This window comes from Capsicum annuum, chromosome 2, assembly GCF_002878395.1.
Source record: "Capsicum annuum cultivar UCD-10X-F1 chromosome 2, UCD10Xv1.1, whole genome shotgun sequence".
NCBI classification, from domain to species: Eukaryota; Viridiplantae; Streptophyta; class Magnoliopsida; order Solanales; family Solanaceae; genus Capsicum; species Capsicum annuum.
Genome location: NC_061112.1, coordinates 121,181,693 through 121,204,410, shown reverse-complemented (window position 1 = coordinate 121,204,410; position 22,718 = coordinate 121,181,693). Strand labels below are relative to the sequence as shown.

The window sequence follows — 22,718 nt, the reverse complement described above, 5'->3', positions numbered from 1 at the left end:
AACTTAAAATATTTAAAAGACATACAGAAATTTTATTGACTCTTACCAAAAAAAACCTCTACTCCCACTTAATTACATACCATGCCCCAATATATAATAATTCCATTGTTTCATCATAATAATTTAAATATTTAATATATTCTATTAATTTATATTAATTAACTATAACTACATATTGGAAGTAAAAAAAAAATTATTTATTTAATTAGCTATCATATTCAAAACTAATTTGTTACCACAAATCACAATAATTTGTTACCACACATAGAAATTTTATTGACTCTCATTATTTTAGCAATGCCACATAAATTGAGATAAAAAAAAGTACCGCAAATCATAATAATTAACAACTTAAAATATTTAAAAGATAAATAAAAATTTTAGTGACTCTCAAAATTGTATCGAAGCCACATAAATTGGAACACAAGGAGCAAATATATTATTTGATAATTGCGTAAAAATTATTATAAATCACAATAATTAACAAGTTAAAATACTTTTTTAAAAATACATAAAAGTTCTATTCAACTCTCAAAATTTTATCGGTGCAGCATAAATCATGGCAAAAAAAAAATTATCTTAATTAATTGCAACTAAATATTTAAAGTAAATCAATTTTATTATTTTAATTGACTTTTATATAGAAAACTAATCTTTTTATTTATTTACCCTCTCTCTCTCTCGCTCGCACCGGTCCCCGGCCCCCGTCGCCGACCCGACCCAACCTCCGGTCCCGGCGCCAACCTCCGGCGCCGCTCTAACGGCTCTCTCTCTCCCCCTCTCTCGCCCCGGTCCCCGTCACCGACCTTCGGCGCCGACCCGACCCGACCGCCGGTCCCCGGCGCCGACCCCCGTCGCCGCTCCCCGCCCCCCCCCCCCCCCCCCCCCCCGTGTTCCCACCCTTCCCCCCCGCCGGGTTTCTGTCCATACCCCCCTCCCCCCACGTCGGCCTCCAGCCAGCCGCCGCCCGGTCTGCAGCCGCCAACTCGGTCTCCAACAGCCGAAGCTCGGTCTTCAGCCGCAACTCCGTCTGCACCCGCCACTCCGTCTCCAGCAGCCGCAGCTCCATCTCAGCACCGGAATCCCCCGAAAGCCGGTCAACACTGGGATTGGTTTCCGGCTTGGTCTACAAGCGTAATCCGGTGACTTCTAACCTTTGTTATTTCATATTTCATTTTATTTCATTATTTCATATTTCATTCTTCGTATTAAGCTAGTAGTAGCCCCTGTACCTTGACTTGCGTGGGATTTGTGGATATTGTCTGTTGTCTGTTGTTGCTGTGGTCGTTTCTTGCACTGCTTTGGATTGGGTTATCGGCTGGGAATCTGTATTTGGGGCTGTGGGGTTGAGTCCAGTGGTGTTTGCCCCCTAATTGAGTATAGTTTTGTTTCGGGAGTATTTCTTTGAATTTGTGTGAGCCTTGTATTTCCTTGCTGCTGCTTTGATACTATCACCGTGTATATCTTTATATTTTCTTATACTTTCGTGTAGTTGTGGCTGTGGGCGGTAATGGGTGGATAGGGTCATGTCCGAGGGGGTTGGGGCGTGGGGCCGTGGTAGGAGAGGGCGGGAGTGGGAGGGAGGCCAAGGTTTGGCCGCGGGGGGTAGTGGAGGGCGTGTGGATAGTGACAGTAGGCTGAGGTTTGGGTCTTGGAATATAGGGACCCTTCAGGGTAAGTCCATAGAGCTTGTGAAGATTCTTAGGAAGAGGAGGATCAACATTGCGTGTGTCCAAGAGACCAAGTGGGTAGGGTCTAAGGCTAGGGATGTGGATGGTTACAAGCTGTGGTACTCTGGGAGCGAGAGGCGTAGGAATGGAGTTGGCATCTTAGTAGATGAAGAGCTTAGAGGTCAGGTAGTGGAGGTGAAGAGGATCAACGATAGGTTGATGACTATTAAGTTGGTCATTCGGGGGTTTACCCTGAACGTGTGTAGTGCTTATGCGCCGCAAGTGGGATCGGAGGGGGAGGGGAAGATGCGGTTTTGGGAGGCTTTGGAGGAGGTGGTGAGAGGCGTGCCTAGTTCGGAGAAGATTGTTGTAGCAGGGGATTTCAACGGGCACATCGGGGCGTTACCGGGAGGCTTTGGTGATGTGCATGGTGGTTTTGGTTTTGGGGAGAGAAATGAAGAGGGGGCGACCCTATTGGAGTTTGCGAGGGCCTTTGGGCTGGTGGTGGTGAACTCGGGCTTCCCGAAGAAGGACGAGCACCTAATCACCTTTCGAAGCGCAATAGCCAGGACCCAGATTGACTTTTTGTTGCTTAGGAAAGGGGATAGGGCGTTGTGTAAGGACTGTAAAGTCATCCCGAGTGAGAATCTTTCGACCCAGCATAGGCTCTTGGTTATGGATTTGGGTATAAAGAAGAATAGAAAGAGGAGGAGTAAGGAGTGTAGACCTAGAATTAAGTGGGGCGGCCTGACGCTAGTGAATGCGTGGGAGATAGGGGAGAGGTTGGCGGGAATGGGGGTGTGGGAGTGTAGGGGGGACGTGGATAGTATGTAGGACAGGGCGGCAAGGTGCATCAGGGAGAATGTAAGTGAGGTGTTGGGTGTTTCTAGGGGTCGGGCCGGGCACCATCGGGGGGATTGGTGGTGGAATGAAGAGGTGGAGAAGAAAGTGGGGACCAAGAAAGGGGCGTATGCTAAGTTGGTGGAAAGTAAGGACGAAGAGGAGACGCGGGTAAACAGGAAAGAGTACAAGCTAGCGAGGAAGGAGGCTAAGTCAGCAGTCACGGCAGCTAAGACGGCCGCTTTTGAGAGCTTGTATGCAGGGTTACAGGGGAAAGGAGGGGAGAAAAAGTTGTTTAGACTCGCTAAGGCTAGGGAGAGGAAGGGTCGTGACCTCGATTAGGTGAAGGGGGAGGACGGTAGAGTGTTGGTGGAGGACGGCCACATTAAGAAGAGATGGCAGTCGTACTTTCATAGGCTCTTGAATGACGAAGGGGATAGAGCTATTGTGTTAGGGGAACTGGAGCACTCAGAGAAGTGTCGGGATTTTAGCTATTGTAGACGTTTTAAGGTAGAAGAGGTTAGACAGGCTGTTCGCAGGATGCGAAGGGGTAGGGCGACGGGGCCGGATGAGATACCGATGGAGTTTTGGAAGTTCGTTGGAGAGGCTGGTGTAAGGTGGTTGACTGGATTGTTTAATGAAATCTTCAGGACGGCAAAGATGCCCGAGGCTTGGAGGTGGAGTACCATGATCCCTCTCTATAAGAATAAGGGGGAGTTGCAATAACTATAGGGGGATTAAGTTATTGAGTCACTCTATGAAGATCTGGGAGAGAGTGGTCGAGGTGAGGTTGAGACGGATAGTGTCTATTTCGGAAAACCAGTTCGGATTTATGCCCGGCCGCTCGACGACGGAGGCAATCCACCTGGTACGGAGGTTGGTGGAACAGTATAGGGAAAGGAAGAAGGATCTGCACATGGTGTTTATCGACCTGGAGAAGGCTTACGACAAAGTCCCCAGGGAGGTGCTTTGGAGATGCTTGGAGGTGAGTGGAGTACCGCTGGCATATATCAGAGCAATTAAGGATATGTATGATGGAGAGAAAACCCAGGTGAGGACGGCGGGAGGAGACTCAGAGCATTTTACTGTCCTGACAGGATTACATCAGGGATCTACTCTCAGTCCCTTTTTGTTTGCGTTGGTGATGGATGTGTTGACGCGGCGTATTCAAGGGGAGGTGTCGTGGTGTATGCTTTTTGCAGACGATGTAGTTCTGATAGATGAGACTCGAGAGGGTGTGAATGACAAATTAGAGGTGTGGAGGTAAACTCTCGAGTCTAAAGGGTTCAGGGTGAGCAGAAGCAAGACAGAGTATGTGGAATGCAAGTTTAATGACGTGAGGCGGGAGAATGAGGTAGTAGTGAAGCTGGAAGCACAGGAGGTATGTAAGAGGGATAATTTCAAGTATCTTGGGTCCGTGATCCAGAGTAACGGTGAGATTGACGAGGATATCTCGCACCGTATTGGGGCGGAATGGATGAAGTGGAAGCTCGCGTCGGGGGTGCTGTGTGATAAGAAGGTGCCGCCCAAGCTTAAAGGCAAATTCTACAGGGTGGTAGTCCGTCCGACCTTGTTGTATGGAGCGGAGTGTTGGCCAGTTAAGAACTCCCACATCCAAAAAATGAAGGTGGCAGAAATGCGGATGTTGCGCTGGATGTATGGGCTGACTAGAGGGGATAGAGTTTGGAATGAGACTATCCGGGAGAAGGTTGGTATGACTTCAGTGGAGTGCAAGATGCGGGAAGCACGATTGAGATGGTTCGGACACGTGAAGAGGAGGGGCATGAATGCCCCGATCCGTAGGTGTGAGAGGCTAGCGTTGGATGATTTTAGGCGGGGTAGGGGTAGGCCGAAGAAGTACTGGGGTGAGGTGATTAGGCGGGACATGGAACAGTTACAGCTCACCGAGGACATGACCCTAGATAGGAAGGTCTGGAGGACGCGAATTACGGCAGAGGACTAGGGCCAATTTGGGTCGCTAGTGTAGAGAATTACTTGGTGGGGGTTTTATTCCTGTTATGATTCCGTGTTCCGTGTTCCATGTTTTATTACGAATCTGTGTGCTTTCCTCTGCTTTCCTCTGTTTTATATTACTTATGGGTGCCGTATTTATGTTATGTAATCTGCTTCTGTGCTTTACTATGTGTTTGTGCGGTATCTCGTGCCTTGAGCCGGGGGTCTATCGGAAACAGCCTTTCTACTTCTTCAGAGGTAGAGGTATGGACTGCGTACATCTTACCCCCCAAACCCCACTAGGTGGGAATACACTGGGTTTGTTGTTGTTGTTGTTGTTAAATTTTAAAATTATTTTTTTCATATATAAAAATACTAATATTTAAACTTAACTTTAAATTTTTAAAATAAAAAATTAATAAATTTAATTTAATAAAATAAATTTCTAGTGAATATTTTCTTAGAATTTGTGTTGGGTCAATATGTATCAAGTTAAAAAATATATATATAGTAGAATTTTATTATTGTAAAAGATAAATATAATGCACTATCCAATAATGTGTAATAATACCATATTTTTCATATGCAAATATAGCATCCCGTATTTAATTAATATACTATTTTGGTGGATTATAGAAGATTACTATTGGATATGATAAAATTATATTAATTTTTATAGTAATAATATAATCAGTCGCTCTTAATTAATTATTATGAGTCATCTAGATATTAAGAAAATAAATAATATTTCATGAAAAATAAAATAGACATAAAATGCGAAATTAACTCAATGTTTTAAATTAAATTTTCATCTTTCGAACGATGATTTTACTATATCACTCCTTATTATAAATCATTTATGTATTAGAAAAATAAGAATAACAAAATGATATGTCAACATAAAATATTTGATTTACTATCAAAATTATATTAGTGCCACATAAATTGGGACGGGACAGAAGAAGATATAAAGCAACATATATTATTTGAAAATGAAATAAAAAGTACTGTAAATAACAATAATTAACAAAAAAATTTTAAAAAATTGACTGATTTCTGTTTCAGTCGTGATTTTACTATATTACCCTAATTAATTATTATGGTCATTTAAGCATTGTGCCACATAAGTTGAGATAGAAAAAATATTATAAATCACAATGATCAAAAATTTAAATTATTTAAAAAATATAATTGGCTTTTGTCGACACAAAACTCTGGACAAGGAGAGTAACATATATTATTCAAAAATTACATAAAAAGTATTACAAATTACAATTGTAAACAACTTAAAATATCTAAAAAAAAATTAATATGTTATATATTTCAAAAAAATTACATGAAAAATACTAGAAATCACAATAAACAACAACTTAAAAAATTTAAAAGATATAAAATATTTGGTCGGCTCTTGAAATTATATTAGTGTCACTGAAATTGAAATAGTAAAAAAGTATTATAAATCACAATAATTAAAAACTTAAATTATTTTTAAAATATAATTGACTATCAATGCCACAAAAATTTAGACAAGAAAAGTAACGTATATTAATTTGAAAAATACATAAAAAAATATTATAAATTACAATAGTTAACAACTTAAATTATCTAAATACATATTAAAATAACATATGTTGAACTCATGTTAGATTTCGGATGAATCCTAGAAAACATATGCAATCCTTTTATTAAAATTTTTTATTTAAATATATCAAGATTGAAAAGACAAATAAATATCTTAATGTTGAGCCCGTGCTGACACGGGCCATGCTTGTCTAGTAACAAATATGCGTCCGTATTCCCAAAAAGAAAATATTCAAGTGGAGATGGACCACGCTAGCGAAGAGGGTAAATGGACACTACTTTTATTCTTTCTTGCAAAGTATCCCAAGAATGCTTGTTGGGAGTTAACTAATTATCCATCCTTTGATGTAGGTTTCATATTCAAGGATGAATCTTCTAGATAAGGGACATGATATATAGGGACATCCAAGAATGCAACCGAGCAACTTTTTTTTTTTTTTATGACCGTGGTATACGGGCCAATTTTAACGCACCTCGTTCCATGGGATACATGCCACCACCACCAGCAACAAGTACCAGGTGAACTTCTGATGCTAAAATAGTAGAATTGTGAAGGTAAATACGGATAAAAGCAAGAAAAGTTAGAAATTAGAAGTGAAGAGACATATCTATCGAGTCAATCATGACCCAGTTTTAGAGATGAACAACTCTCAATCTAACGGGATTTTGGACGTGACCCATGAAAGAAAATTGTAGCCCTTCTATATTTATAAGGTTAAGTAATTTATAAAAGAAAATTGAAGCCCCTTGAATCTAATAACCAAGGATAAACATTTTTCATTTGGACTCGCCTACACAAAGTTCTGGCTATTCCACTAAATAGGGGTGTGCAAAAACCGAACCGACCAATAAACCGAACCAATAAAAATGTTATTGGTTTATTGTTATTGGGTTAACGGTTTTTTAATGATTTTATAAAAAACATTATTGGGTTACTGGGTAAACCGATAACCCAATAAAAATATACATATATATATATATGACTTATTATATATTTCTCTTAATTTCTCTTTAATTTCTACCAATTAACAAACCTATTATTTCAATTATACAAACTCTTAATTTCACCTAACAACATTTAGTTCAAACTTGAAGATTCTTGTAAATTAAAGCACATCATGTAGGATTTTTGGTTGCAACTAAGATTCGATTTTTTTAATGTTAGTTACTACTATTTCTATTTTATGAGTATTTTCTTATCGGTTAAACCAAAAACCAAACTGTTAAAGACTAAAAATCGATAAACCGAAAACCGATAAAAAATATCTTATTGGTTTGGTTATTGGTTTAGCATATTTAAAACCAAAAATCGATAAGCCGAACCGATAATATATAAAATCAAACCGAACAGACCGATGCACACCCCTACCACTAAAGCGTGCTAGAGCAATGTGTGGCACATAACTGCACTATAAGAAGGCAGTGGAGTATATAGCCAGACTGGGGTACACATTACCACTGGAACTACTTGTGGAAAAATGCCATCCATACCAAAGTAAATGCTTCACTTGGTAGGTGATCAAGAGAGCATGCTTACTCAGGAAGTGCTACAAAAGAAGGGAATACAAGTACAACTAGTTCCAAGATGCCTTCTTTGCAACTTGACAGGGGAAACAAATAATCATCTTGTTTTACATTGCAAGTTCACTTCACAGCTATGGAACCTTTTCCTCAACATTACTAACACTAACAGGATTATGGCAGAGCACACTCGAGATCTTATGAGCTGCTGGATTAGGAGGAGAGGAAGTAAAAGTCAAAGGAGGTGGTGGAGATTAAAACCATCTTGCATATGGTGGTAAGTGTAGAGGGAAAGAAATGGGAGATGCTTTGAAGATAGATCCAATTCTATTCGTAAAGAAAAATGGAATTGTATTGTATCTTTACTTTTTTGGTGTAAACAACTTTGTATAGAAGGTATAGATCAGATTGTAGACTTGATAGGATCTCTGTAGTTTCTTCTCCTTTTTGGAGGTGGTCAGCCTAATGCTAATGAATACAAATTTGCCAGTTTCCAAAAAAAAAAAAAAAAGAATATCGCCAAAGAGTCCACACTGGAAGTAGAGAAGTGCCTTTTGTAGAGCAGCATAGTGCAGGAACACTGCTGTACCTATTTTGTTATGTTGTTATTGAAAGTTTTTGTTGTTTTTTTTTTATTTTTGATAAAGGTAATATTGAAAGTTTTTGTCATTTTTCAACTAAACCAAGAGCTTTTTTTTTTTAAAACCAAGTAAAAGTATTTTCATTCATAAACATGAGCAAATCGGTCGTATACATAGGTTACCAAAGGATCAAAACTCTACAAAATATGAAGCTCTACAAAATCCACCCAATCCTCTAAGCAAGAAGGGACTTTCTGTTTATACCAAAAAAAAAAATAAGAGAGCAAAGACTACTCCTCAAATGCAAGAAACTCGACTCTACACCTTCATAAGCTCTTCTATTTCTCTCTCTCCAAACTACCCACATTAACGCCATCGAAACCATGTTCCAAGCCGTTCGTCTTCTCCGCCTTCTCCCTCGCTCTTCCAACTCAGCATCAAATCTTTCACAGTTCTTGGCATTACCCAAGGAGTGTGAAACCATCTAAACATATCCCACCATAATCGCATGGAAAGCCCACAACGTAGAAGGAGGTGATCCACAACCTTGACCGTCTCCTTGCACATGTAGCACCAACTAACGCAAACAACCTTCCGCGTTCTAAGATTTCCTGCCGTCAAAATCACCCCTCAGTAGGTAGCCAAGTGAAAAAACACACCTTTCTTGGCACATTTTGAACCCATATTGCATTACATGGAAACTCAACCTCCTCCCTAACCAAAAGTTTCTCATAAAACGACTTCATGGAGAACACTCCATTACTTCCAAGACACCACCGCCACCCATCGGGATTATCCGTCAAATTGACTTGCTTGTGAAGAAAGTTTATCAATCTTTGAAACTCACTCACTTCCCACTCTTGAAAATCCTTTCTAAATCACAGATTCCAAGAAGTCTCTCCACCTTGTGACCTCGTAATTTGTTGAATAGTCAATTCTCTTTGGCAAGATATTCTGTACAAACTCTGGAATTCTCTTTGGCATGATATGAAGTAGTTACAACTTGCGGAGGACATAACCCTTGATAGGAAGGTGTGGAGGACGCGGATTAGGGTGGAGGTTAGGGGGTGGGAGTGCGTCGGTAATAGTAGGGGAGCGTTCTTTATTTGTGTCTGAAGTTTCTTGTGCGTGGTGTTGAGTGATGTCTATGGTTTCGGATAGATGATTTTTAGTATTATCTTGTGGCTGTAGTATTATCTCGTGGCTAGCGGTGTTAGTTTATTTTGCATACTGTACTAGTTTATATGCATTTATGTTTTGTGTTTGTTATACTGTTATCGGTCCTAAGTCGGGGGTCTTTCGGAAACAGCCTCTCTACTTCACCTGAGGTAGTGGTATGGTCTGCGTACACTCTACCCTCCCCAAACCCCACTATGTGGGAATACATTGGGTATGTTGTTGTTGTACTCTGGAATTCATCTTTCCATATTATATCCCCACACCAGTTATGTCCCCCAAAAAATTACTCTCCTCCCATCACCAACCTTGAAAGAGATATTTTCCACGAAAGAACTTCATCCCTTCATGATATTTCTCCAAAGGTCGCACCCAAAAGGCAAAACACTATCTCTAGTTCTCCATCCCCCATCTCTAATCTCATATTTATCACCTATCACCCCCTCCATAAAGCTTGTACCTCCACCCTGAACCTCCACATCCATTTGCACAATAAAGTTTTATTAAAAACTTCCAAGTCTTTAACTCACAGTCCTCCTCATTCTTTAAAAGAGGTGACAACCTCCCAACACACCAAATGAAACTTCTTTGCCCCGTCCGCTGCAACACAAAGGAAATCTCTCTGAATCTTTTCCAATTTACCAATAATCGTAGTTGGAGCAAGAAGCAAAGACAAGTAGTAAGTGGGAATGCTAGAGAGTGTGCTCTTGATAAGCACTTCCTTCCCAACCCTGGACAAATATCTTTTCTGCCACCCTGCTACCCTCTTCTCAACCCTTTGAAAAACCGGATTCCACACAGTGAGATCCTAGTTCGAAGCACCAAAAGGAACTCCAAGCTATGTAGTTGGAGGAGCCCCAACCCTACAATTCAAACTCAAGCAAGTGATCCAATGTTAGTCACCTCCCCAACAAGAAATATCTCACACTTCTTCAAGTTAATTTTAAGTCCTAACACTGCTTGAAACCAAATGAGAATTTGGCCTAAAGAATCTACTTGGGTCTCAACTGCATCCCAAAAGACCAAGGTATCATCCGCGAAGAACAAATGAGACACTGATATTATCCATTCACCCCAAACCGCCACATTGAAACCAAACAGCTTTAGCTATCATCATGTGCAAAGCATCCATAACCAAAATGAACAACATCGGTGATAGAGGATCCCCATGTCTCAAACCCCTCGAGCTTCCCAAAAATCCTCATGGGTAACCATCTACCAACATTGAAAATTCACCGAAGAAATGCAAAAGTAGATCCATTTCCTCCACTTCCCCCCAAATCTCATTTGAAGCATGATGAAATCTAAAAATTTCCAATTCACATGATCGTCTACCTTCTCAAAATCAAGTTTGCATAACATACCTAGTACTCTTTGCTTTCTCCTTGAATCCATCACTTCGTATGCCACCAATGTTGCATCTGGAATCTATCTACCCTACACAAACGCATTCTGAGAAGTAGAAATAGTCTCATCCAACACCTAGAAAGCACCATAGAAAGAATCTTATAAATGTTTCTCACCAAACTAATAGGTCTATAATCCTTCATGCTCGTAGCTCCTTCTCGTTTTAAGAATAATGACAATGAAAAGGCAATCAAACTTCGTTCAAATTCACCACTATCTTGGAACTCGACAACAGCATTTGATTTTGACGATATTCCAGCAATGCTGGAAAAAAAAGCCAAAGAAAAACCATCTGGACCCAGAGCTTTGTCACCCGCACAACACTCTCCAGTTGTTTTCACTGCCTCTTCCTCGATTGCCCTCTCCAACCACTCACCCTCCTCCCCACTGATTTGACTAAACCTTAAACCTGTGTGGTAGGCCTCCACTCCGCTTTCTCTTTAAATAAGTCTTCATAATAATCTACAACTGCTGCCTCGACTTCCTCTTTCCCTACCTGGCACACCCCCATCGACCTCCATCGATTCTATAAATTTCCTTCTTCTATTAGCTACTGCCACCCTGTGAAAGAATTTTGTATTAGAGTCCCCCTCCTTCAACTATAACACTCTTGATATTTGCCTCCAACTAACCTCTTGAGCCAACGCCAAGACAGCTAACTCATTTTTCAAAACTTTTTTCCTCTCTTTCTGCCTATCTTCCAAATCCCTCCCCGTTACTACCCTCTCCAACTCCCCAACTCCCCAACTCCATTCATGTTCTCTCTCATCTTTACCTCTACCCTCCCAAACACCTCTTTATTCCACACCCTTATATATGCTTTGAGCAATTTCAACTTCTTGGCTAGCCTACAAAAAGGTCTTCCCTCCACAACATAACTACTCCACCAGCTGGTCACTCTGTCTTGAAAATCAGTCACATTTAGCCACATATTCTCAAATCTGAAAGGAGATTTTGTCCATCTTCCTCTACTGTCATCCAACAAAATAGGGGTATAGTCTGATACCAATCGCGGAAAAGGAACCTGGACCATATTGGGAGTCATCTCCTTCCGAAGTAGACACAAGAAATTTGTCTAATCTCGATCCAGATGATGAGTCTTCCGATCTAGATGATGGTCTGCTATCATGAGTTTTCACAGACAGATACAGAATATTCATACTTTTATGCAATGTCAATTCGAGAAAGGTTTCTCCCAAGTTCTATTGAAGAACTCTACTTTGCTACCTAAGATTGGATCCTTGTAGTATTCATTCACCTTGCTAGATTAGGTTCATAAAAACGAAGTTTAGACGCCTTGCTTTGTGATCAATTTCTAAGTACTTGGGTACAGTCTCCTCCTACTCAATCTTTACCTTTTGGGCTTTTGATTCAATTGAGAGTTGAAGTTACATATACTTATTTGCCTATCCATTTGGGTTCCGCATATCAATATATTGTAGGCATCAATATATTGTAGGCATCAGGCAAATGCTAGTCCTAACTACTAAGCCTTATATTTCTTAATAGAGTCCATCCTAGTCTATGCATTGTTGTTCTTAATTTCTCCCATACATCCCAAATCCATGACCACATAGAAGAGACAAATCACCGAAACATTGACCATTTCAGCGAACAAATCCAAGAACAAGAATGTTGTATTGCTTTTTGGACTTGGATTGTCGTCGTTCTTAAATAAACTAGAAGATGCAAAATAGTAAAGTTCAAAACGACATGATTAACAAAACCCCAATATAAAGTTATGTCCTATATCAAGCATGATAATAAATTTGATCCATATGAAGCCAAGTGAATTTGAACTTACAGGGTAGGTATTCTCTATCACTGATATCAATGTGTTCCACGAATCAAGGTCTTCTGAGCCTCCAGAAATCATATCCTTAAGTCTTTCATTATAAACTTCAAAAAAAGGAATCATGATTCCATATTCAGAATCAAGCAACACCAAAACATGTAAAAAAAAAAAAATGGGCGCACATGGTGTATGACTAAATGAAGCTAGTAATAAAAAAACTAGACAGACAAAAAGAATTAATAACTAAGTCAAACTTCCTAAAGTATGCAATACAAAGAAAATACATGGAAACTTAAAAATTGATATTTTGAGATAATCATAATTGTCAAACAACAACAACAACAAACCCAGTGAATTCCCACCAAGTGGGGTCTGGGGAGGGTAAAATGTACGCAGTCCATACTGCTACTTCCGAAAAAGTAGAGAGGTTGTTTCCGATAGACCCCTGGCTCAAGATCAAGAATAGTTAACACGGTCATAGTAATACCTAAAGCAGAATGCATTGCATAATTGAAATAAGAAATGAGAAATAATACAAACAGAGCTAAGAGAGTCATGAAATTAAGAGCAATACGAAAGTTAAAAAACAGTAAATAAGAAATAATAAAAGGCCCCCCCTCGTAGTAGCATACACTAACGGCTCCTACCAGTGAGCATAGTCGTAAGCTTACCAAGCCAGCTACACCAGAGCTCCCTAACTACTAGCTATAACCCACACACACATTAACGTTCTACCCTAATTATAAAGCCTTAACATTTTCTTCCTAGGTTCTCTGTTGCATTCAATGGATAGTATTTCGTGCAAGAAAGGTCAAGTAGCCAGGAATATCACATTTAAAGCGTATGCATATGATAAAGTTGTCAATCTACAGTGAGTGTGCTTTCTATTTTTTTTCTTGTTTCTTTTTTTACAAGTTACATTAAATGTGTTAATTAGAGAATCTAGGCATGAAAATGTCTGAGAGTGGAGGTTCAGGTTCCCGCTTAGTCATATCATACATTGAGCAATGAGCAAAGTAAGTGTTAAATGGTTTTTTATGTGCAAGAGGTCGAGTGATGGTGTGGATCATCTTTTATTGCATTGTCATGTGGCTAACCGCCTTTGGAGAGTGGTTCTTAATCGGTTTGGGGTGCGATAGATGACGCCAAGAACAGTGAAGGAGGCATTGCATATTTGGGGTTACAAGAGGAGACAGTGGCCTCAAATGGAGACAGTGGATTAAATTCTGCATTTCTTCGGTGAATTTCTTAGTGTTGGTAAATGGATCTCCGGCAGGTTTCTTTAGTGCACAAAGGGGCCCAAGGCAAGGATCCTCTATCACCTTTCCTTTCTATATTAGTTATGGAGGGACTCAACAATTTGATCAAGAATGCAAGCAGAAAAGGGTGGTTAAGAAGTTTTCAAGTTGCTAGAGCTAGAAGGGCAAGTCTAGAGATAACCCATCTCCAATATGCAGATGATACCTTGATCTTCTGTGATGCTGAAGAGGACCAACTCAAGATCCTAAGAATAATTCTGGTTATTTTTTGGAGGAATGTCTTGGCTACATGTCAACTGGAAGAAAAGCTTCCTATATCCAGTCAATAAAGTGCCAACCATGGAAACTTTGAAGTTAATTCTTGGGGTGAAGTGGGTACTTTCCCAGCTACTTACTTGGGTATGCCTTTGGGGGCCAAATCCAAGACTGCAAAAATGCGGAAATCTGGAATGGGGTGATTGAGAAGTGTGAGAAGAAGCTAGCAAGGTGGAAGTCTCAATATCTCTCGTTGGGTGGAAGATTGACTCTAATTAACTCTGTTCTTGATGCACTTCCAACATACATAATGTCTTTATTTCTCATCCCAACAGGAATCATCAATAGGTTGGATAGCATCAGGAAAAAATTTATATGGCAAGGGAACAAAGAAAAGAGGGGGTACCACTTAGTCAAATGGAAAACAGTGACTAATGAAAAGAGAGTTAGGGGTTTGGGGATCAAGAATCTGAAGAATCAAAGCAGGCTTTGAGGATGAAGTGGCTTTGGAAGTACTCAAATGATAATCAGAATTTATGGGGCACAGTCATTAAAGCAAAATACGAAGAGGCTGATAGTTGGATGACAAAGGAAGTTACCACTCCTTATGGTGTTAGCTTATGGAAGTCCATTAGATTTTATGGAATGAATTCAAATCTAACATCAAGATCGAAGTGGTAGATGGTACTAAAACTAGATTTTAGAAGGATGATTGGCATGAAGCAGGAAATCTGGACACTCTTCCCTGATATTCACAGTTTGGTACTTCGACAGCAAAGTGCTATAGCTGAACTATGGACTCCTCAAGGGTGGAATTTTGTATTCAGGAGGCACTTAAACGACTGGGAAATTCCAAGAGTAACAGAATTTTTCAGCATCACAGAACATTTTAGTGGTTTAGGGATAGGTCAGGACAGATTGCAATGGTTGGGGAACAGTAAAGGGATATTTAAAGTAAGTGGAGCATACAGAAGCTGAATCACTCAAATCTGCAGGCACCCAATTGGCCTTGGAAACACATATGGAAAGCGAAGATCCCACACAAAGTGGCATATTTTGTATGGTTACTGGCTAAAAAAGGTGTGTCGACACAGGAGAATTTGATGAAGAGGGGGATCCCACTATGCCCTAGATGTTTTTATGTGGGGAAACTGCAGAAACAGTCAATCCCTTGTTCATCCAATGCAAGGTCACCGGCCAACTGTGGAGTTTATTCCTAAGGCTTAAAAGCATCTCCTGGTCCATGCCTGGTAGAATTTCAGAGGCTCTATACAGTTGGGATGAGGCAGGATTACAAGCGAAGAATAGAAGCAACTGGAGAATCGTTCCTGCTATTTGGTGGACTATAGTGAAAGAGTGGAATCTCAAAGTTTTTGAGACTGGGGAGAGTAATATGCAGCAATCAAACTAAATTATATCTTGACTTTGAATTTTTGGTGTAATCAGGCATACTCCAACGATACTGTCTCTATCATTGATGTCTTAAGACACATTATAGGGATGGGACAGCATCTTTAGAGTTCCTTATGTAAATATGGTTTTCAGTACAACCTAAGTACTGATTTTTAGAAATAGAAACAGTTACCAATTTCCAAGAAAAAAAAAGAGGGGGAAAAGGAGTCCTAGGTCTTGGAAGGTTGCACCACTAGCACTGTTGTGGGTTATTTGGAGTCGAAGAAATACGAGAGCATTTGAAGGGATTGAACAAGGAGGATGACCATCAAGAGCTAGTATCCATTATGTGAAGAAACAAAAAGAAAGCATAAACAGTGAAGGAGGCATTGCATATCTGGGTTACAAGAGGGGGGAGGGGGGGGGAGTAGTCCTAGGTCTTGGAAGGTTGCACCAGTAGCACTGTTGTGGGTTATTTGGAGTGAGAGAAATAGGAGATTATTTGAAGGAATAGAACAAGGAAGATGATCATCAAGTGCTAGTATCCATTATGTGAAGAAACAAAAAGAAAGCATCACCCATCTGCTATTGCAATGTGAGGTAATACTAGGTTTATTTTAATTTTTTGTGTCACATACTCAGCAGGAATGGCTGTGTTCTCATGTTTCTGTAAAATAGATATAGTCATATACACCCAGGGTGTAATTAGTCAGTTAGTCAAGACATTTTTTTTTTGATACGTAACATATTGTATTAATCAAAAAGGACTGATAAGCCAAAATTACAAGGAATGAGAGCAAGCTAATCTAAGCAAGAAGATCTATAGAGACTCTAACAACTGCATTAGAGTCTCAACATTCTCTATGTACTCTTGTTTACACCAAAAGTGAAAAAGCAAAATACAATTAAGCTTTGTCTTCTGGATTGGGTTGCTCTTTTCTTCAAAGCATCTTAGACTCCATTCCCTCCAGATAGTCCATCAAATACAACCTGGGATCATAATCCATCTTCATTTTTAGATTGGGTTGCTTTTTTTTTTTTTTGGTTGACAAGGGAACCCACAGCAGCTACCCTTCGGGTGCGCACAGTGTAAACCCCACTTCATTGTAATTGTCCACAAAGCACACTGGAGAAGTATTGTTAATAGCATTAAGTAGATGAATGGTCCCTACTCTGAGAAGGCAGGTTACGCCCATTTTTGCTCCACTAATGAAAATCACAAATGGCCCTGGAAATACATCTGAAAAACAAAGCTCCCTTCGAAGATAATCTGCTTCAGCAGGATACCCCTACATGAATCATGTTTGACACTAGACAACCTCAATAGAAGAATTGAAGAAGGATACAGTTGGTCAAAAGATGTTACATGTGTCACCAACAACTAGACTCCAATAGGCATCTTTTTCTACATTGTCCACTTGCTGAAGACATTTGGCACAAATTCATTTCCACACAGTATCAGAGAAGCCTATAGATGCTGGTCTGGAATAAAAGTTGACAAATTCATAAGTCTGGCAGATGATCCTTGCCAGTTGCCTGTAAATTTTGGTGTGTCTGGGCAAAGAGAAATCGCAGATGTTTTGATGGGTTATCAACTCCTCACCACTCTCTTAAAGCTACATGTCTTTGGCAGAGGGATAGTTTTAAGTATCTCGGGTCTATGATTCAGGGGAATGAAGAGATAGATGAGGATGTCTCTCACCGTATTGGGGCAGGTTGGATGAAATGGAGGCTCGCTTCGCGAATTTTATGCGATAAAAAGGTGCCTCCAAGCTTAAAGGCAAATTCTATAGAGTAGCAGTCCGGCCTGCTATGTTGTATGGAGCGGAGTGTTGGCCGGTTAAGAATTCTCATATCCAAAAGTTAAAGGTGGCGGAAATGAGAATGTTGTGTTGGATGTTTGGATTCACAAGGCCAGACAAGGTTAGGAATGAAATTATTCGGGAGAAGGTGGGAGTGGTTTCAGTGGAGGATAAAATGCGGGAAGTGAGGTTGAGATGGTTTGGTCATGTGATTAGGAGGGGCACGGATGCCCCAGTTCGTAGGTGTGGGGGGTGGCCTTGGTAGGTTTCAAGCGGGGTAGGGGTAGACCGAAGAAATGCTGGAGAGAAGTGATTAGGCGTGACATGGATCAGTTACAGCTGACTGAGGATATGACCCTGACTGAGGACATGACCCTGGATAGGAAGATATGGAGGAAAAACATTAGGATAGAGGGCTAGGGGTGTGGTTGAGTTGTAGTCAGTAGGTAGGGGAATTATGGTGTCCTTTGTTTGGCAATGTACTTTTTTGTGGATGTCGTATCTATGTTATTTTATCATGTTCTATGCTTTTGATATTTTTGTATATTGCCTTTTATACTGCCTTTTATCTTGAGTCGGGGGTCTATTGGAAACAGTCTCTCTACCTCATTAGAGGTAGTGGTATGGACTGCGTACACTCTACCCTCCCCAGACCCCACTATGTGGGAATATACTGGGTTTGTTGTTGTTGTTGTAGAATGCCATACTAGCTTTCTGGATTTTGTCAGCTATTTTGCTCTAGCTTCCCACTTTTTTACCAAGCTGACCCCTCCTTCCCTCTTTTGTACGTATTGCATCTCCTCGGTGCCTATTATACAAACTTTCTTACTTCAACAAGAAAAAAATTGTAATCACAAACCAAGAGATGATTGTGAATGTTACGTTCTGAGGTATTCAGCTATCTTTCATTTTAGAAGAAGGCTTCAGAACAATGGTGATTAACATCTGCTCCCAAGCTAAATGGCTTGAGCTAACTAATCATGCACTCCAACTTTTTTTTTCTACAGGGTAATGTAAGATCATGGACTATTGGACCCCAACGTATTAGGGCTAATAGTGTGTTTCGCTTGAATACTTTGTTTTCTTTGTTGACTTATTTCATTCACAAATTTCTATAGACGGAATGGTCATACCACTTGCTACTTGTCATCCTAACCATTCAAACTCAAGAAACACTAGGCAGCTATAGAGAGGGGATAAAATCATAAACTACCAAACAGCAATTTTCTTTAGATAGTAGATACTATATTTCATATTTCTATATTACTGTTAGTGATATCTGCATTACAATTTTCTTCGGTAAACATTAATTAGCTACAAAAGATTTTACTTTAATAAAAATCTAACACTATTTGAGAATGCAATTAGATTCTAATACTAGTAAAACAAGCTTCTAAAATCATCTCTGTGGGAAGGGTTTTATCCTATTCCAGAACTTTCGCAATGATGCTCACAAAATAACAAGACAAATCCAACAACTGTGAATTATCTCCTCAAAATTATACACATGTGAATTACAATATTCATGAAAATGATACTTATTTTTTTTTTGGGTCCTGAGCCAGAAGTGTATCGCAAACAACCTCTATACTTCATCATGGACTGTGTACACTTTACCCTCCCCAGACCCCACTTTGTACACTGGATATGTTGTTGCATTATGAAAATGATACTTATTCAGTCTAATAAAAGTTAGAAACAATTTTTGAACCACCTTGTTTTTATCATTTCTAAGCAAATCATCCTTTATCATAAAACTTGTTCAAACTGGAGCTACAATCCAAGTGAAACTAGAACCCAATGTAAAATCTTATCCCATGGGGGATGATAACAATAAAAAGAATGAGAACGGAGAGTGGTATGTGTGGATTAGGCACACGTTCGAACTTTGACTCTGACATGAAGCCTATCATTTAAGTGAGAGCAGAATGAAGGAGCTGACCTAAACTCCCACAAGTTTCAAACTTTAAGGGCCAAATGAGATTGGGACAACTAACTCACTAGGGATTTCTCAATCATAATTTTAAAATAAAATAAAAAATCACAAGAAAGATTCAACATGTATACAAATTAAAAAAAAAAAAAAAAAGCAGTTTGGTGCACTAAAGATCCTGGTATGCGCGGGATTTGAGGAAGGGCGAACCATGAGGGTTTATAGTATATTCAAGAATACACATAAATCATGTTATTATCAATTTGTGATTAGAGAAACTTCAATTTGAAGGTATAAACCTTGAATAGGATGAGGTTCAGCAGCAGCACTGTGATTGTGTACCTCCAATTCCATAGTTCGAAGCAGCCAATTAGGGTTAGGGTTCACGTTTGATGAATGAATGTATGAAATCTCTTCCGTACATTAAGGGAGAAGAAGACCGGAGACCCGACTGTGCGTCGCCGGAGAATAAACAACACTGCGGTGGAAACTACTCGACTTTGTTGGTACACTAGGGACTAGGGAGGAAATGAACTGCCCCAGTATTTGATCATAAATTTAATTTTTTTAAAAATGGTTTTATAAATTAAATAATTTTAAATTTTTGCGAAAATCTCTATAATTATTGCAACTTAGACAGGAGTGGGCAGGTTATGATATAAATCGAACTATTATTACCAAATCAAAATTTTTGATACCATAATTTTGATATTATGGTATATAATATATTTTTAAAAAAAAATTATATTCGATATTTACAAATAACATATCGAAATACCGCATATCAGACCGAAGTTTATAGTTACATACATAATTATATAGATTATTAAACTAACAAATACGATCTAGTGATGGTATAAAACTAAATAGTATTTAGATGTTAAAATTATAATAATTCTATATTGATTGAAATATTTTTTTATGTAAATGATTAATAAAAGGAGTTGGTTGTACTTTCGTTTGAAATTCGAAGTCATAATATTTTATTTTTCAAGTGTATATTGTTAAAGTTGAACAAATTATGATTATCAATTTACCATACCGCAAATATCGAATCATACTAAATTCATTTGGTATGACAATGGTATAATAGTTTTTAAAATCGATTTTATCAAAATACATTCATTTTGTAATAATAGAAAGAATTTTGTTTATTTCCAATATTCATTTGAAATGATTGTCTCATGTGTCTGTATTTTTTTTATTATTTATTTTTTATAAACTGAATATAAATAAAAAAATTTAACCAAATTGACAATAATCAAATGATGGCTTTTATTTATTTGATTTAAAAAACTTTAAAATCGCTAAAATTGATGTTGTTTTGATTTTAATTAAAAATCAATTTGGACCAAATCATGGACCACCCTATTACACTTTGTTTGGAGGATGGTTTTCTGATATGGAATGATTATTATGAAAATCATATTTGTTTAATTATTTCTTAAAATGCATGATATATTATAATTTGAATGAAAATCTTTATTTTATATAACCATCAATTTAGTGATATTTCATTATTTTCTTATTTTTTTCAATTATGTTCTTACTTAATATTATATAAATATATTTTAGTCTTTACTCTATATTATTTAACTTCACTCAAATATCCTACCCTTAACACTCCGCGGCTTCTAATTGTAAAATAGACTCATTTCGTGAATATATTTGAACTTTAATTTATTTCTTTAATTTTAAATTATTCTTTTGGAGTTTACTTATAAAAGAACTATTGTTGTTGACTACAACCTGAACAGTAAATTAACTCGATCAATTCAGAGAATTTAAGTTTTACGTATAGTATGCATAATTGATACATTTTGTACTTGACGTCTCAAAACGTTGAAATGAAATTAAAGTTTTTACTATAATATACTCTTTTATAGTAACAATAATTTCAAAGATGTATGAAACTTTTAATGGTGTGAGGCCATTTTTTTTAAAAAAAAAATGTTAAGAATATATTTGGGCTTGTTCAATCCAACAACTGCTAGTAGAGCGCATGTTCAACATGATGAGTATGACGAAAACCGACGATAGTGTGAGACTCGTTTTACTTCCTCTTATGAGCTTAGATACAAACAAGATAAAACAAGTTCCAGGCTTCGATTTTGCTATAAAATATTAAGACGATGTAGGTAACAATATTACAATTAAACATAAAACTGTCACATAAACTAAAATAAAAATTACAAATTATAAACACCGTCACATTACCATGGACTACACGTACGCAAGTAAATTCAATGTTCCATGTATTATGCGTGTTGGTAAAATTCAGCTTACAGTGCAAGTAAAGGTACATTATTTCTGCAACAGATAAGAGTTTATAACAATTCTTGTTTTATGAAAATGGAAATATTATCTTGTCAACAAAGTAGTCGTTTGGCCATGAAACTAAAATTTTTTGGAGTTAGAGTTGAAATTAGAGTTGGAGTTGTATTTGACCATGTCTTTTTTGAAATTTTTTTTTGACTTTTCAAAAAACTTTTTTAAATATGATTTTATGCCCTAACTTTTACAAACTATCAAGATCACCCAACTAAAATTTACCTACTAATGGAAAAAGAACACAATTAGACACTATTATAAAAATAATTACATATACATGACCATATTTAATGAATTTCAATTATGACATATATAATATTCACATTAATAGCCGTTTTCTCATATTTGAAAATATTAAATATGGATGTTATATTAACAGATCACTGTTTCCTGTTTTTTAGGTAACAAATATTATCTTTCAAACAAATTTACTTTTTTAGTAATTTATTTTATTTATTTCCTTCATTTTCCGTTTCTAAGAAATAGAAAAAGATGAGATGTTATTAAATTTTAGGGTGCCGCTAATTTATTTCTTTAATTTTCTTATACATGAAAGATTTTACTGTGTGCGAATAAATTATTTCTATGTAAAACATGTTTTGCATATTTATGATATATTGTATCATATATCATTGTCACGCCCCAAAATTCCATCGGGCCGGACTGGCACCCGAAGCCGAGAAGGCCCGGGAGAACCCGTTCAAATACCTGTACTTTCACTTACATGTCACCAAAAATTTGGACAGCACTTCGTTGCATATAGAAGGGTCTAATTACCTGTATCAGCACAACACGCACAAATATAAATATATATAATACTTGGCCGTCGGGCCACCACATATACAAACATAACATCACTATATAAACTTCCATGACTTTGCCCTTCCTTATGTCTACAAAGCCTCTAGGATATACATGACATAACTAAGGTCGGGACAAACCCCCACCCACACATGACTCCTGTACAATAACAAAACATAAGGGACCGACTCGGAAAGCTCCGGAGCAAACTGGAGCTCACCAACAATAGCTGTATGACCTGGCTCCTATTTATGCTGTGAATGAGCTGAAGCACCTGTTCCTGCAGCATGAAATGCAGGTCCCCCGTGAGGGACGTCAGTACGAAATATGTACTGAGTATGTAAAGCTGTAAATAATAATATGTGGTATGGGGGATCAAGAAAATCAGACGCAAGTGAATAAATCATAATAGAAGTGAACC

The 22,718-nt window shown here is 38.2% G+C and overlaps 1 protein-coding gene across 2 annotated transcripts in view; it reads right to left on the bottom strand.

Annotated features, from left to right (window-relative positions):
• The window catches only part of LOC107859145 (pre-mRNA-processing factor 39-2), a 44,052-nt gene extending 24,312 nt beyond the window's left edge, over window positions 1-19,740 (bottom strand). Inside the window, exons 1-2 of one of the 2 annotated variants that reach the window (XM_047406764.1) lie at window positions 19,465-19,740; window positions 12,534-12,628 (exon numbers count right to left, since the gene is read on the bottom strand). In XM_047406764.1, coding sequence (XP_047262720.1) covers window positions 12,534-12,628; window positions 19,465-19,519 — 150 coding nt within the window. In that variant the 5' untranslated portion in view covers window positions 19,520-19,740. The remainder of the gene's footprint in view (window positions 1-12,533; window positions 12,629-19,464) is intronic. The other variant, XM_016704053.2, reaches the window with a different exon arrangement.
• Window positions 19,741-22,718: the final 2,978 nt, after the last annotated feature.